Raw genomic sequence first — 13,309 nt, 5'->3', positions numbered from 1 at the left:
GAAACGTTGAAGGAACGTCAAACCAACCTAGGCTGTGGCTCAAGCTCAAGCTGAGCACTTCAATGAGAACGAAAACCAAGCCAATGATTTAGTATTGGGCTTTCAAGAAACATTACAGTTTTCAACGTGCGAGCACCAAATACATGTTCATCTGCATTTTATTAAAACAATAGCCTAGCTAACCCCTTTTTGTTTGAACTCACAAACGCTTTAACGATCCCCAGCTCTGAACATATATGTTTAACCTAACGTCAATTGATACAGACTTGTTTTCAATTGATAGTAGCATAAGTCAATGCCCTGCTTCAAGTTGCCTTAACAATCCTCTGGCTCTGTTTCTTTTGTCAGTCAAGATGGCTGCCTGTCACCCGCTTGAGTGTTGTTGTTTGTTTGTTTCACAAGCCACACTGTCCTTGGCTCTAGTGACACCCTGGTGATGTGCACTGCTTTGCATGATTGACAGTTGCTCTTGTCTTCTCTTTCGCCCATCTCCCCTCCAGACAAGCTCGGCCAGATACAAGGTAAACCACACCCTGTGTGTCCATGGTGGTAGGTGGTGGTGGTGGTGGTGGTGGTGATTCTCGTTGTTTTGACCTGTTACCTTGATTGATTTGAACAATTGTGTATGTTTGTTGTTCAATCACCCTCTCTACAATTTTGTTTTTTTTAATGAACTTTCTACATTACCATGGAAATGATTTCTTCACGGTACCAGGCAGCCATTGTGAGTGTACCAATGAGTTTTATCAGTCAAGTTGCCAAGGTTAGAGGATCCATGCCCATTCTATTCATTCTATTTCTTTGTGAGCTGCTGCTGCAGGGAGGGGGGCGTTGCCTAGGCAACCGAAGACTCGTTTGCTACAACACCTTGCTTGTTTCAACAAAGCGCAACGCTGTAAATTGTCCATGTTACCGCATAAACAGACTCAACCTCATGAATGCTCGGCCGTCCGGTCTTCAGTCAGCTGTTCGTTCCACAAATTTGTATATATATATATATTAGATAGTTATGGGGGTTATTTTATTTTCATGACGGTCTTCATCCGTAACCGTCGGTTACGCGGTTATATGGTAATTGTACCAGCCCCACATTGTGTTGATGCACATTTATGTTCGTAGGACGTTAGCCTAGTGTCTACTTCCATCACGTGTTTTCCTTCCATGTTGAGTAAATGATACAAACTAGGTGTTTCCACACAGGTGTTGTCCCTGAGTTAATTAAGCATTATATCATCCCATCATGTACAAACTTATTGGGCAGGCCGTTTTTTGGGGCATTATTTTGGCTACCATGGCTATGCCCTGGTAGGTCCCCCTCCACAGGCACGAGTGGTCACTGAATGGTTTGAGCATGAAAACGATGTAAAACATTTGCCATGGCTGTGTCAGTCATCACATCTCAATCCACTTGGACACTTATGGGAGGTTCTGTAACGGCGCCTGAGACAGCGTTTTCCACCACCATCAACAAATTATGGAATTTATTGTGGAAGAATGGTGTCGCATCCCTCCAAAATAGTTGCAGACACTAGTAGAATCTATGCCAAGGTGCATTGATGCTGTTCTGGCGTCTCGTATTAAGACACTTTATGTCGGTGTTTCCTATATTTTGTCAGTTACCTGTATAATCATATCATTTCTGACCACTATATGCAGTTATTTTGCCATTTTATACAGGAATTATAAAGAGAGGATAGGAATCAAAAGTCACATCACCCTTGCTAAACGGCAAATGTGTTTATACTTAATCTCGGGAACCCAGATCCAAATCGCACATTTCCTGGCCAGCTACTTCATGAGTAAACATTTATGTCAACAGTCTGTCATGAGAGACACGTTTTTACTATAAAGGTCATGTTCGTTGTCCCGTTGGCACAATTGGGAGTACAAAGCTGGGAGCTGCTTAAGTAAAGAACCTCATAGAATTAACCTATATGCCTTCTGGTAAATCCAGCCTTCGTCATCGTAGTAAAGTGTAGTAGATCTGGGCTAAAATGGGTTATACCATTATGGATCAGTCTAATTGTCAGTCCACTGGGGCAGGAGTCCAGACAGAGGGTTTCTCCCTGATCTAATTCCTTCATTCACCGAGATTCAATCTATAAACTTGTGTTTGCAATCCCAGCGAGGAGGCAATCCCGGCTAACAAGGCCAGTCTTTTAAAGTATCAACATCTGGAGTGTATTGTGTCTTCTTCAAATGTAGGCTATAAAGTGCCATTTTTTTTTGTGTGTGCCCCCCCCTCAAACGAGATTGGATTTTCTCCCTGTATGTTTTAGTGTTTTGATAGGCCTCTGTTGAGTAGTGCATGAAATGTTCACGAAGCCGCAAGAAGACGTGTTTGGCCCTGTGACCATATGAGTTGTCCGTTCTTGGCTCTCTGTAGAGTGTAATGCATACTTCATGTGGACAGGGAGGGAACAGGACTCAATTACGGATTATTTCCCGGTTCTAGCCGCTGCCTAGCAGACATAGATGTTGAGTTTCAATGTAGGGAAACATTAGGGGAGATGAAGGGAAGATTGTATTTAAGTCACATCCACAGGGGGAATGCAGTGCTGTTGATCTCTTCAATACACACACACACACACTTTTTAATTGGCTCAACTGCCACTACGCCATCCTATTCGAACCACGTCAAAACTGATATCAGATCACGTGGGGATGTTAGTAAATGACCTAAGATCAGTTATTAACTGAAAGTATCCATTTAGTGTACAAAATAATTGACTATTTGACATCAGCATTCAAAAAAAAAATCCCTATGGCGTTATCTTTCTCCTACTCCTCGATGCTATGCGTGTTCTAGGCTAGCCCGGCCACTGTGCTGCTTCCTGGCAATGTGCCGAGATCCCACGTGGGCCTTGTCAGTGTCACACTCACACTGTCACATATTTGACGTGTGAGGGCGGTGTGTGCAGTCTGTCATGCTCTCACTGTGACAAGTCGCTGTGCCTTTTGAGTCAGTGGAGGCGAGAGCTGTGTAAATCTCCATCCATAGCCAGCCCTGACATGTAGCCTCTGTGGACTCTGGAAGCCTCCCTTCTCCTTCCTCCTCCCTTCTCCCACACTCCCTCCTTCTCACTCCCCATACTTCAGATTTCCACAAGGCTGAAACACCGAGACAGTCTACACGCAATTACCTCTGCTGCTAGCCCTCTGCTGCTAGCCCCAGAAGTTAATAATATGCCCTTGCCTTACTGGAGTTAAACTACTGTTATTACATTTGAATTACGTTGAACCAAAATGCACACTCACTGTAGCAGATAAGACGTGGGAACTCATTTTGTTAGCGCTGGGGCCCTCTGGCCTGCTGTGGCATGGTGTGATGGTGCTTTTTGATAAATCTAAGCGTTTGCCTTCAATGTTGCCCCAGTATTCCCCTAATGTAATCGGATAACTACTCGTTTTTGTTGCATCAAGTACCCCCCCCCCAAAAGAAGCTGATATATCCTTCATTGGGGTTTATTCAATAAAGCCAAAAGATATAGTCGCTTATGTGCAAAGAGAGAGAAGCACTGTGTGTCCCAAATGGCACTCTATTGCCTATTTAGTGCCCTATTTCCCTATAGGGCTCTGGTCATAAAGTAGTGCACTATGCAAGGAATAAGATGCTATTTGAGACGCAGAGGCAGTCATAGAGATGGTGGCGTAATACCACCTTATAAGCCCTCTTTGAATGGCTCAGGGGGCGGGGACGCTTACCATATCAAAGTTTATTGTGCAGTTTATTGAAACCGGCGCTTGATGCGATTAACGTGGTAAAGTGTCAGTCCAAGGGTATCAGCCGAACCTTGCATAACACCGCCTCTGTGTCGCTCTGTGCAAAGGGAAGTAATTCAATTTACATCTGAGGGATAGTGGAATTTCCCCGTTGAAAAGAAACACTGCTTCACACACCCACATTTTGTGGGATTTGGGATTTTTAAAGCACCGTCAACATCAGAGTGAAGAGGCATTTGTGTTTTATTTGAAAGTACTTCAAATGCTATTTATCATAGATCTGGTTTTGGAAGAAGTACTGTTTTTTATTGAAACAGATTAAAACACAAGGGACTCCATTTTGTTTTCTGTCCATAGGAAAACAACATTAAAATGTTGGTCAACATCTAACATTGCAACAGGGCTCTGCCTATCAGCTGCAAGGGTATTTTATTCAAAGAGAGGATATAAGATTCTCAAATAAGTGGGACAGGAAGAGAGAGAATGCTCCCCCTCGTGGCTTTCACTTGTCCAGTCATTTCCAATCAGTGATTGCCTCAAGGAAGGGAGAAATGAAGGATGCACTTTTGAAATATTTGAACAGGGCCTCAAAGAGTGAGATTTTGTCCCAATTTTGTTATCTTGCCTCTCTAACCCTCCTGATTTGGTTCTCCCGTAGCGGCGAAGAAGTCCCAATGGCTGGAGAAAGAGGAAAAGGCCCGGCAGCTGAGGGAGAGCCAGCTGGACGAGCGGCGCAGGAAGCTGGAGGAGCAGCGGATCAAGTCAGAGAAACGTCGCGCCGCCCTGGAGGAGAGGCAGAAACAGAAACTAGAGAAGAACAAGGTCGGTTGTGAGGGACAAGGGCAAAGTACTTTTTAGACGCTAATCTTAAGTCAGTTTAGCATTTTCCTCACTAACGGCAAAGGTTAGTATTGGGGGAGGGGCAGCTGATCCTAGATCTGTTACCTAGGGGAAACTTCAGCCCAGAACGGGTGGTCACACTCCTCACAGCAAGCCAATATTAGAGCCCCGATGATCGTGGGCTCAATCCCCCCGTCCGCCTTTCCTGCTTTCCCTTCTACTATCCCCATCTCCCCTTATCTATTTCCACACTGTCTCAATGAAGGTCGGAAAAATACTAAAGGAGTGGTGGAATTCCACCCGCCTCAACAAAACAGGAGAATACGGTGGGTAACAAGAAGAGAATGAGTCAGAGAATTATTAACTAGTGCTAACCTAGTATTTCTCCATGTTTGGTATGAAGGAGCGGTATAAGGCTGCCCTCCAGCGGTCCACGAAGAAGACCTGGGCTGAGATCCGCCAGCAGAGATTGTCCTGGGCCGGAGGCCTCGGCCAGAACTCCAGCCGAAGAGAAAGTGAGTACCTACCGCTGAAACAGGAACCCAGAACCAGAGCCCACCGACGCAGACACTGCCCGAAGCCTCTCCTTCCTTCAAAAGACAACTGCCTCGCCTACACACACTGGGCACTATCTTGCCGAGCCAAACGACTGTTTTTTTGGCTCGGATCATTTATTTTCACATGGTCCTTCCCAGCACAGTTTCAGCAACTATGGTGGATGCGTTAGCAGGCCAGTGCAGTACAGCTCGTTTTGGCTCGCTTCAGTAGTGTGAAAAAGGTACTACTGTGCAGACATTCACATTCTACCGAGCCATATTTTCACAGTCTTACGGTTGTTTTGCATTTCAAGTAAACCATAAATAAGGTCACTCACTTTACACTATATAGTCAGTTAGTGACAGTCAAACTTAAATTCCAGTTAAATCACTCTGAGATATCACACACACACACACACACACACACACACACACACACACACACACACACACACACACACACACACACACACACACACACACACACACACACACACACACACACACACACACACACACACACACACACGACAGGTGGGTTGATGTCCCTATCAGCTCTTGCTGGGATGTGCTACACTACAGCAGTCTAATTTCCCTGTAGACGGAGGGAACATTGGCTTCATTCCGCAAGGAAATAGCTGGGTAATGACGGTAATGATGTCCAGGCATGGTTGAGGTGTATGTGTGTGTGGGGGGGGCTACTGCATGACAGGCTACTACATGACTGGATGTTTCATTCAGGGTCGTTAACCCCTAGATACAGATAAAGTATTGGTCAACGTGATTCCGTTTGCTGGTACTCTAGAGGCTGCAGTAAGCGGGGCGTTATCAACCATCAACACACCTCAGAATAGTGGGAATTCATGTTTCGCTAGCATTGATTCACGTCGCCAAATCCCCCTTCAAGTCAAATGGAGTCGGTAACAGCAATGTGCCTGGTAAGAGGTGTATGAAGCAGGGATGTCTCTCTCTTTCGCTCTCTCTCTTCCTGCTGTTCTCCACCCCATGCCAACTCTTGAACATAGACGTTGGCAAGAAAGCCAAACAAATCTGGGACCCCCCAGCCTCCTCTTTCAGACCCAGTGGTGTCAAAGACCGAAGAAGGTAGAAAAAAAGAGGAAAAGACCGAACCGTAACAAGCGTTAACTAACGGGATACAGTGGACTACTGAGGATCCAATAGAGTTATTTAGGAAGAGGCAGCAGAATGCTATATTGGCCTGCAGAAAAAATACCTCTCCCTGCCCATCTCTAACAACCCATATCTGACGAGGGACATTTAGGTCAGAGACAGAGACAACCAATTCCCCCATTAACATTAGACTGTACTGTCGTATGTCTAGTGGTATTTAATGAAGGGCACAATGTTCACTCGATTAGTCTCTGTTAGAGGGTCTGGGGGGGGGGGGATGGTGTTTAACCCCTCCACTAAAGTGTCGGTTGTGTTACATGTCTTAGTTGTGTTACATTCCCTCCACTAAAGTGTCAGTTGTGTTACATGTGTGTCAGTTGTGTTACATGTGTGTCAGTTGTGTTACATGTGTGTCAGTTGTGTTACATGTGTGTCAGTTGTGTTGACTGACATTGGTATTCGTTTGTGTTGTACATCATGTTGTGGTAACAAAAACACTGTTACTACTTTGTGTACAGCAGAGCTCTGGTTTGGGACAATGATGGGACGTGTACTCTTTTACATTCTAACCATGTCATTGCAGGTTCGACATATGTGTTCACAGGCCATTGATAGTCAGCCGTTGTCAGTGTTTTGGTGTCACTGTTTCACAAACAGTCCAAGTGTATCCATTTTGAATATGAACACCGAACGGAATGACGCATGACCCAGTAGACTCAACACAATATCTCTTTAAATATATATATATTTTTTTTAGTGGGTAGAAAAAGCTGCACTATTTCCCTCTACCATCAATTGTCTGTTTTCAGATTGTATTACATTTTTTGGGGGGAGGCCCCTCGAAGTTAACTTTGACAGTTTGAATTTCTATTCTGTTTCCCGTCATCTCCATGTGGAAAGGAATGTAAAATAACACTGTCAGATGGGAAACGTTCAACGCAAGAGATTTTATTCTTTTGTTTCTTTATTGAATCAGAAATAGTTGCCCTCTGGAAATACACCGTTTTGGTATTTGGATGTTTGCTGTATGTATGTACGAGTGTGTGGGGGATTGATTTCACCGTGACACGTCCTGGAGGTCTCCCTCCCCTGTGTGAAACAGTGTGACCCACCATCTCTGTGGACTACTCTCTTGGCTTCACAGGTAGATGCTCGGTGTCGGCGGTCAACCTGCCCAAACACGTGGACTCGGTTATAAACAAGAGACTCTCCAAGTCCTCCGCCACCCTCTGGACCTCCCCCAACAGAAGTAAGACACGTCAGGCCCCCTTTTCCGGGAACGCCCACTTGTCATATCCGTTCCCTCACGTTTTTTTTCTCCAGCGTTTTTTCCCCCTCCCCTCTGTCTCCAATCCAATCGCCTGTCTGTGTTCGATGGTTGCCTACCGAATCATTTTCACCTTCCAAATTCAAATCCACCCTCGTTTTTTTTCCCTTCTGTGGTTAATGGGTTATGGTTTTTCTCCCTCCCTCTGCATTCAGTCCCTGCATTTATATACTTCATACTTTGGTGTGAATATATGGGTTCATTTACGCTGTCTTCATATTTTATGTCCCACATTTTTTGGGGTGTTATTGGGTTATTCATTTGCTGGTGATGGTCATTTCGTGCTCTTTGGTTTGTGTGTCAGCAGATGTTTTTTCACTCACTGGAAAGTCTTGGTCAATGTCTTGAATGGTGATGGCGATGATGATGAGGATGAATGGGTTTTCAGGCCTATGCTAACCCGAAGTAAATACACCGTCCTATGCGGAGTCTAGTAACTCATATTCAGAGTTACTCACACAAGTCAGAGGTGTTTCAGTGCACCTAGAACACCACTGCAGGTACAGAGTTCTTTCATAAGTACATGTCTAAGTAGGTTGCAGTGTGCCGGTGTGAACACATAGGAACTTTAGTGTTTAGAATTTTTTTAAGTCGGCAACTAAAGGATGAGTCAGCGTTTTGAGAGAAAATGCATTCTGAAAACTCCACAGGAACACCTGTGATGCTTGAAAATAGATTAAGGCGACTCTGCTGAAAGCGTAACCCTCTCCCTCTTTTCCTCTCCTTCTCTGCCTCCTCTCCACCTCCCCTGTCTTTCACGATCACCTCTCTCTTCTTCCCCTCTCTCGTCGTCCTCTCTCTTGTCTCTTCCTCTTGGTCTCTACCCCTCTTCTTTCTCCTCTACCCCCTGTTCTTTTGTCTCACTCATTGTCTATCAAAAGCTCACTCCCCTCTCTTTGTTTTTTTACTTCAGTCTCTCTCTCGCACACTTTCTCTCTCTCTCTCTCTCTTTCCCTCTCTGCTGGATAACCGTATTGTCCTTCGGGGCAGGTTTAATAGGGAAGTGGGATGTGATTTGGTGTACCGTAAAAGACCCAGAGCAAACCTCTGCAGTGGACTTCTCTCCTCTCTCTCTTCACTCTCCTCTCTCTCTCTTCTCTCTCCTCTCTCTCTTCCCTCTCCTCTCTCTCTTCCCTCTCCTCTCTCTCTTCCCTCTCCCCTCTCTCTCTTCCCTCTCCTCTCTTTCTCTTCCCTCTCTTCTCTTTCTCTTCCCTCTCCTCTCTCTTCCATCTCCTCTCTTTATCTTCCCTCTCCTCTCTCTTCCCTCTCCTCTCTTTATCTTCCCTCTCCCTCTCTCTTCCCCTCTCCTCTCTCTTCCCTCTCCTCTCCCTCTCTTCCCCTCTCCTCTCTCTTCTCCTCTCTTCCCTCTCCTCTCTCTCTCTTCCCTCTCTTTCTCTTCCCTCTCCTCTCTCCTCTCTTCTCTTCCCTCTCCTCTCTCTTTCCCTCTCCTCTCGTTCTCTTCCCTCTCCTCTCTCTTCCCTCTCCTCTTCCTCTCCTCTTTCTCTTCCCTCTCCTCTCTTCCCTCTCTCTCTTCCCTCTCCTCTCTCTCTTCCCTCCCTCTCTCTCTTTCTCTTCCCTCTCCTCTCTCTTTTCCCTCTCCTCTCTCTCTTCCCTCTCTCTCTCTCTTTCTCTTCCCTCTCCTCTCTCTTCCCTCTCTCTTCTCTCTCTCTTCCCCTCTCTCTCTTTCTCTTCCCTCTCCCTCTCCTCTCTTCCCTCTCTCCCTCTCTCTCTCTCTCTTCTTCCCTCTCCTCTCTCTTCCCTCTCCTCCTCTCTTCCCTCTCCCTTCCCTCTCTCTCTCTCTCTTCCCTTCCCTCTCCTCTCTCTCTTTCCTCTCCTCTCTCTCTTTCTCTTCCCTCTCCTCTCTCTCTCCTTTCTCTCCCTCTCCTCTCCTCTTCTCTCTTCTTCCCCTCTCCTCTTCTTTCTCTTCCCTCTCCTCCTCTCTTTCTCTTCCTCTCTCTCTTCCCTCTCCTCTCTCTTCCCTCTCCTCTCTCTCTTCCCTCTCCTCTCTTTCTCTTCCCTCTCCTCTCTCTCTTCCCTCTCCTCTCTCTCTTCCCTCTCCTCAGTGTCCATGTTCTGAACGATAGCCAGAGGGGTTGCTGCTAGCTCTGGCAGTGCTTACTTTATACTGCTCTGGCATGCAGGTTGTGTTCTTCCTCCCTCTCATGTTATTATGCGTCTGGAAGTTTTCCAGTCTAACATGGAACCCACCATTTCCCCATAGAGCATAAGAATGGGGCATAGGCCTGGGTTTGGTTTGACGCTTTATCTGTTGTGCGTGTTTACTAGAGACACAAGGGCTTATGCGGGTGAGGTATTGTCTTATTTGAGCTGTCATTATAATATACAACCTGGGAAAGCTAACCGAGAGCAAAGCTTAGCTCATTGTCGATATTTCGTGTTTAAAAAAAAAGAAGAAGCAAAAGGCCTTTCTGTGACACTGTGATGAGAATGCCATATTGGATCATTACATTTGAGTCATTTACTAAAATTGGGTTTCAATAGTTATCAAACAGCTAGTGGGTAATAAGGTACATTTTAATACTGTTTGAACACTGAGGTCGTCTGACGTGGCGAGACAGAAGTGGAGATATTCACGGTGGCTCTAAGAGGCAAACCGGCTTTGAAAATGAAGCTGGTTTGCCCCTTAAGGCCAACGTAGGTCTTTGAATATATGTGAAAAAATTGGTCGTGTTTTGTCCCCTCCCGCAGCCCGTAGCCTCCAGCTGAGCCCGTGGGAGAGCAGCATTGTGGACCGACTGATGACGCCCACCCTGTCCTTTCTGGCCCGTAGCCGCAGCGTCGCCAGCGTGCTCAGCAACGGTAAAGGCCGTAAGTAGTTATCACACTCTCACTGTGATAGATGAGACGTGCTATTGGCGGGGTTGTTTGTCATTTAGAACAGCATTCGTCCAACCTCTCCTCTTGGCCCCCCGCACTTCCATGTATTTGATCATTTGTTCCAGTCAGAGCTAGCACATCTGATTCCACTTGTCATATAATCATCAAACCCTTGAATGAGCTTATGAACTACGATAATTCTGGACACGACACAATTGTGAAACGTTTGAGGGGCACCGACAAGAGGTTTGAGAAACACTCATTTCGGTTATGTGAAGTGATGCGTGACAATGAATACCTTTGTTGCCTGTGCTCTACTTGCGTTTTTAGAGATGGGTGTCGTATTTATTTATCTTCCTTCCTTCTCTCGCCTTCTCTCTATGTGCCTCTCCTTCCCTTCCCTTCCCCTCCAGAGTCGCCCCTATGCCCTCGTTCGGCCTCGGCCAGCCCGCTGACGCTGTGTGCCCACCGGCCCCACCACCGCTGCTCCGACCGCTGGAGGGTGACGTCCAGCACGCCCGACATCACCCAGCGCCGACGCGACTCCACGCCGGTACGTCAACCACCCCTTTTTTCTTTCCTTTGGGATTTCTCAATTTCATTGACTGGATAGAGAGGAGAGTAGATAGAGAGATACACATCGAAAGAGGGTCATAAGACAGTGAAGGGTACAGACAGACCGGACTTGACCCCTGTTGCCTGCAGGCCTGCATGGTCCGAAATCTGGAGTGCCGACTACTACCAGCCCTTGCCGTTTAAACACAATAGAACACCGTTTGGCACTTTGAATAAGCTCGAATGTACTGTGTATCTTTTGGTTTGGAGAGAGAGATGGTTTTATCCACATTTATTACCTTTCTGATGGTTTGTGTCTCTGTCTCTCTGCAGATAGAGAAGAAAAAGAAAGAGAAGAAGGACAAGGAGCGGGAGAATGAAAAGGAGAAGAGTGCTCTCAGCAAAGACAAGGTGCTGAAGAAGAGACAGTCCTTACCCAGCATGAGACACAGACCGGACCCCAGGTAACCTGCTCTCACACGGATCTACGGTATCTGCCTTTGGCACAGTACAGCACAAAAAACCCTTTACACACTACTGAGCCGAACCAAGCCAAGCCCAGCTGTACTGTATTGGCCTGGTTACACATCCACCATAGTTGTTGAAAACTTGCAGGAACGGACAACGTTTAAAGAACATATACAAGCCAGCACATCATATGTAGATTGGGTCGACATTATAGTGTGAATAGGGTATAAGACTAAGATTAGAGCTTAGAGTGTTTGCTAAGCTTAGGGATACAGTAAGAGACAAAGATAACCATGACTGTGAGTACAGATGGTAAAACCAGTGTGTCTGTGCGTTTAAGTGAACTCAGGCTAAGACTTAAAAGCATGAGGCCCCCGAGCTGAAGGATATTTATCCAGCGCGTTAATCATAGCCGGCCGTGGGACATGGAAATGGATGGGGCTCACTGACAGATGGAGGGAAGAGAGAGAAAGAATGAGTGCTCTGACTTAACAAAAGGGTCGAGAGAGAGAGAGGGGAGAGAGAGAGAGAAGAGAGAGAGGGGGGGAGAGAGATAGGGAGAGAGGAGAGAGAGGGGAGAGAGAGAGAGAGGGGAGAGAGAAGAGAGGAGAGAGAGAGAGAGAGAGAGAGGAGAGAGGAGAGAGAGAGAGAGAGAGAGAGAGAGGGGGAGAGAGAAGAGAGAGAGAGGAGAGAGAGAGAGAGAGGGGAGAGGGAAGAGAGAGAGAGAGGAGAGAGAGATAGAGGAGAGAAAGAGAGAGAGAGAGATTACTGTTTATTATATATTTCACTTTTGTATATTATCTACTTCACTTGCTTTGGCAATGTTAACGTGTTTCCCATGCCAATAAAGCACCTTGGGATTGACTTGAGAGAGAGATGAGAATGCCAGATGCCTTAAGGAAGAGAAGTACACACACACACCACTCTGGTATAATGGGACTTTCCCCTCCGAGCGGCGATTATTACCCTGTCTACTGCTGGGAAACCATCCCATAATGCTCTGTCACAGACCACACAATGTTACACGTGTTAGGCTGTGTTGTGTCTGACCCTGCTACCTGGTGAGGTCATGTTTATTGACTGCTGTCTGAGACTTGAGGTTAGGGAGGCACATATGTAACAGTATTACTGCAGTGTTGGTATTAGTGCTAGTCTCCTTGCTTGATTGTGTATAGAGATGGACTATTTTTTCAACCCTAGGGCTGGATATGACTAAATGTTCGACTAACCTTTACTTACCTGTTGTCTGCTTATTATTATTTGCATATTTCTAATGATTTTTTATGATTTGTCCGACATACTGTTTGTATTCATGTCTAACATAATAGCTCTCTTAACCTCCCTCCCTCCAGTCCTAGTCCCTTATCCAGACAGCGGGATGCCTCACCCGCCACTACTCCTAGAGCAAGACCTTCCTCCTCCTCTCCCAGCCCCGCTGCCTCCCCCAAACCCCCCTCTTCAGCCCGGGCTAGCCCCTCCACCCCCAAGGCCCGGCCCAAGAGGGCTAGGACCCCGGCCCGGGTGGACCATGGGCGCACCTCCTCCCCCGTTCCCCTGGAGAGGGCCAGGGAGTCCCGTGGCCGTAGGTCAGCCACGCCCGAGGATCCCAAAGGCAAGAGTGAGTATGCAGTAGGTAGTTAGTACCCCCAGGTGGAGAGTGTAAGTAAAGTGTACTCCTCTTACAGGGATCACAACTGTGCAGGATCATTTAAAAAAAGGGCTTAATCAGCGTAACCACATTCACTTTAAGGGGGGTGTATTGTTTATGTTGTCGGAATGAGTTCAGTTGTAACACTAGACGTGTAACTCTTGGCGAGCGTGAGACACTCCTTTTCATTTCAATGAAAAACGGATATAGGCAGTGCGGTTCGCGACAGGCTTGCGCTGCTCA

General features: G+C 46.5%; 1 protein-coding gene across 8 annotated transcripts in view; it reads left to right on the top strand.

Annotated features, from left to right (window-relative positions):
- Window positions 1-13,309, top strand: part of LOC118367355 (MAP7 domain-containing protein 1-like) — a 68,164-nt gene that overhangs the window by 42,218 nt on the left and 12,637 nt on the right. For 3 of the 8 annotated variants that reach the window (XR_008090371.1, XM_035750732.2, XM_052494140.1), the window contains 8 exons: window positions 501-521; window positions 4,382-4,545; window positions 4,967-5,078; window positions 7,375-7,479; window positions 10,267-10,386; window positions 10,809-10,948; window positions 11,284-11,414; window positions 12,771-13,036. Coding sequence is in view for 7 of the 8 variants with exons in the window: in XM_035750732.2 (XP_035606625.1) it covers window positions 501-521; window positions 4,382-4,545; window positions 4,967-5,078; window positions 7,375-7,479; window positions 10,267-10,386; window positions 10,809-10,948; window positions 11,284-11,414; window positions 12,771-13,036 (1,059 nt within the window). In the remaining variant the exon portion in view is untranslated. The remainder of the gene's footprint in view (window positions 1-500; window positions 522-4,381; window positions 4,546-4,966; window positions 5,079-7,374; window positions 7,480-10,266; window positions 10,387-10,808; window positions 10,949-11,283; window positions 11,415-12,770; window positions 13,037-13,309) is intronic. The other 5 variants (XM_035750733.2, XM_035750736.2, XM_035750734.2 and 2 more) reach the window with 5 other exon arrangements.

The sequence above is a fragment of the Oncorhynchus keta genome, chromosome 34 (genome assembly GCF_023373465.1).
Source record: "Oncorhynchus keta strain PuntledgeMale-10-30-2019 chromosome 34, Oket_V2, whole genome shotgun sequence".
NCBI classification, from domain to species: domain Eukaryota; kingdom Metazoa; phylum Chordata; class Actinopteri; order Salmoniformes; family Salmonidae; genus Oncorhynchus; species Oncorhynchus keta.
Note: the sequence above shows the minus strand (reverse complement) of the source record. Positions and strands in the feature narration are given on the sequence as shown.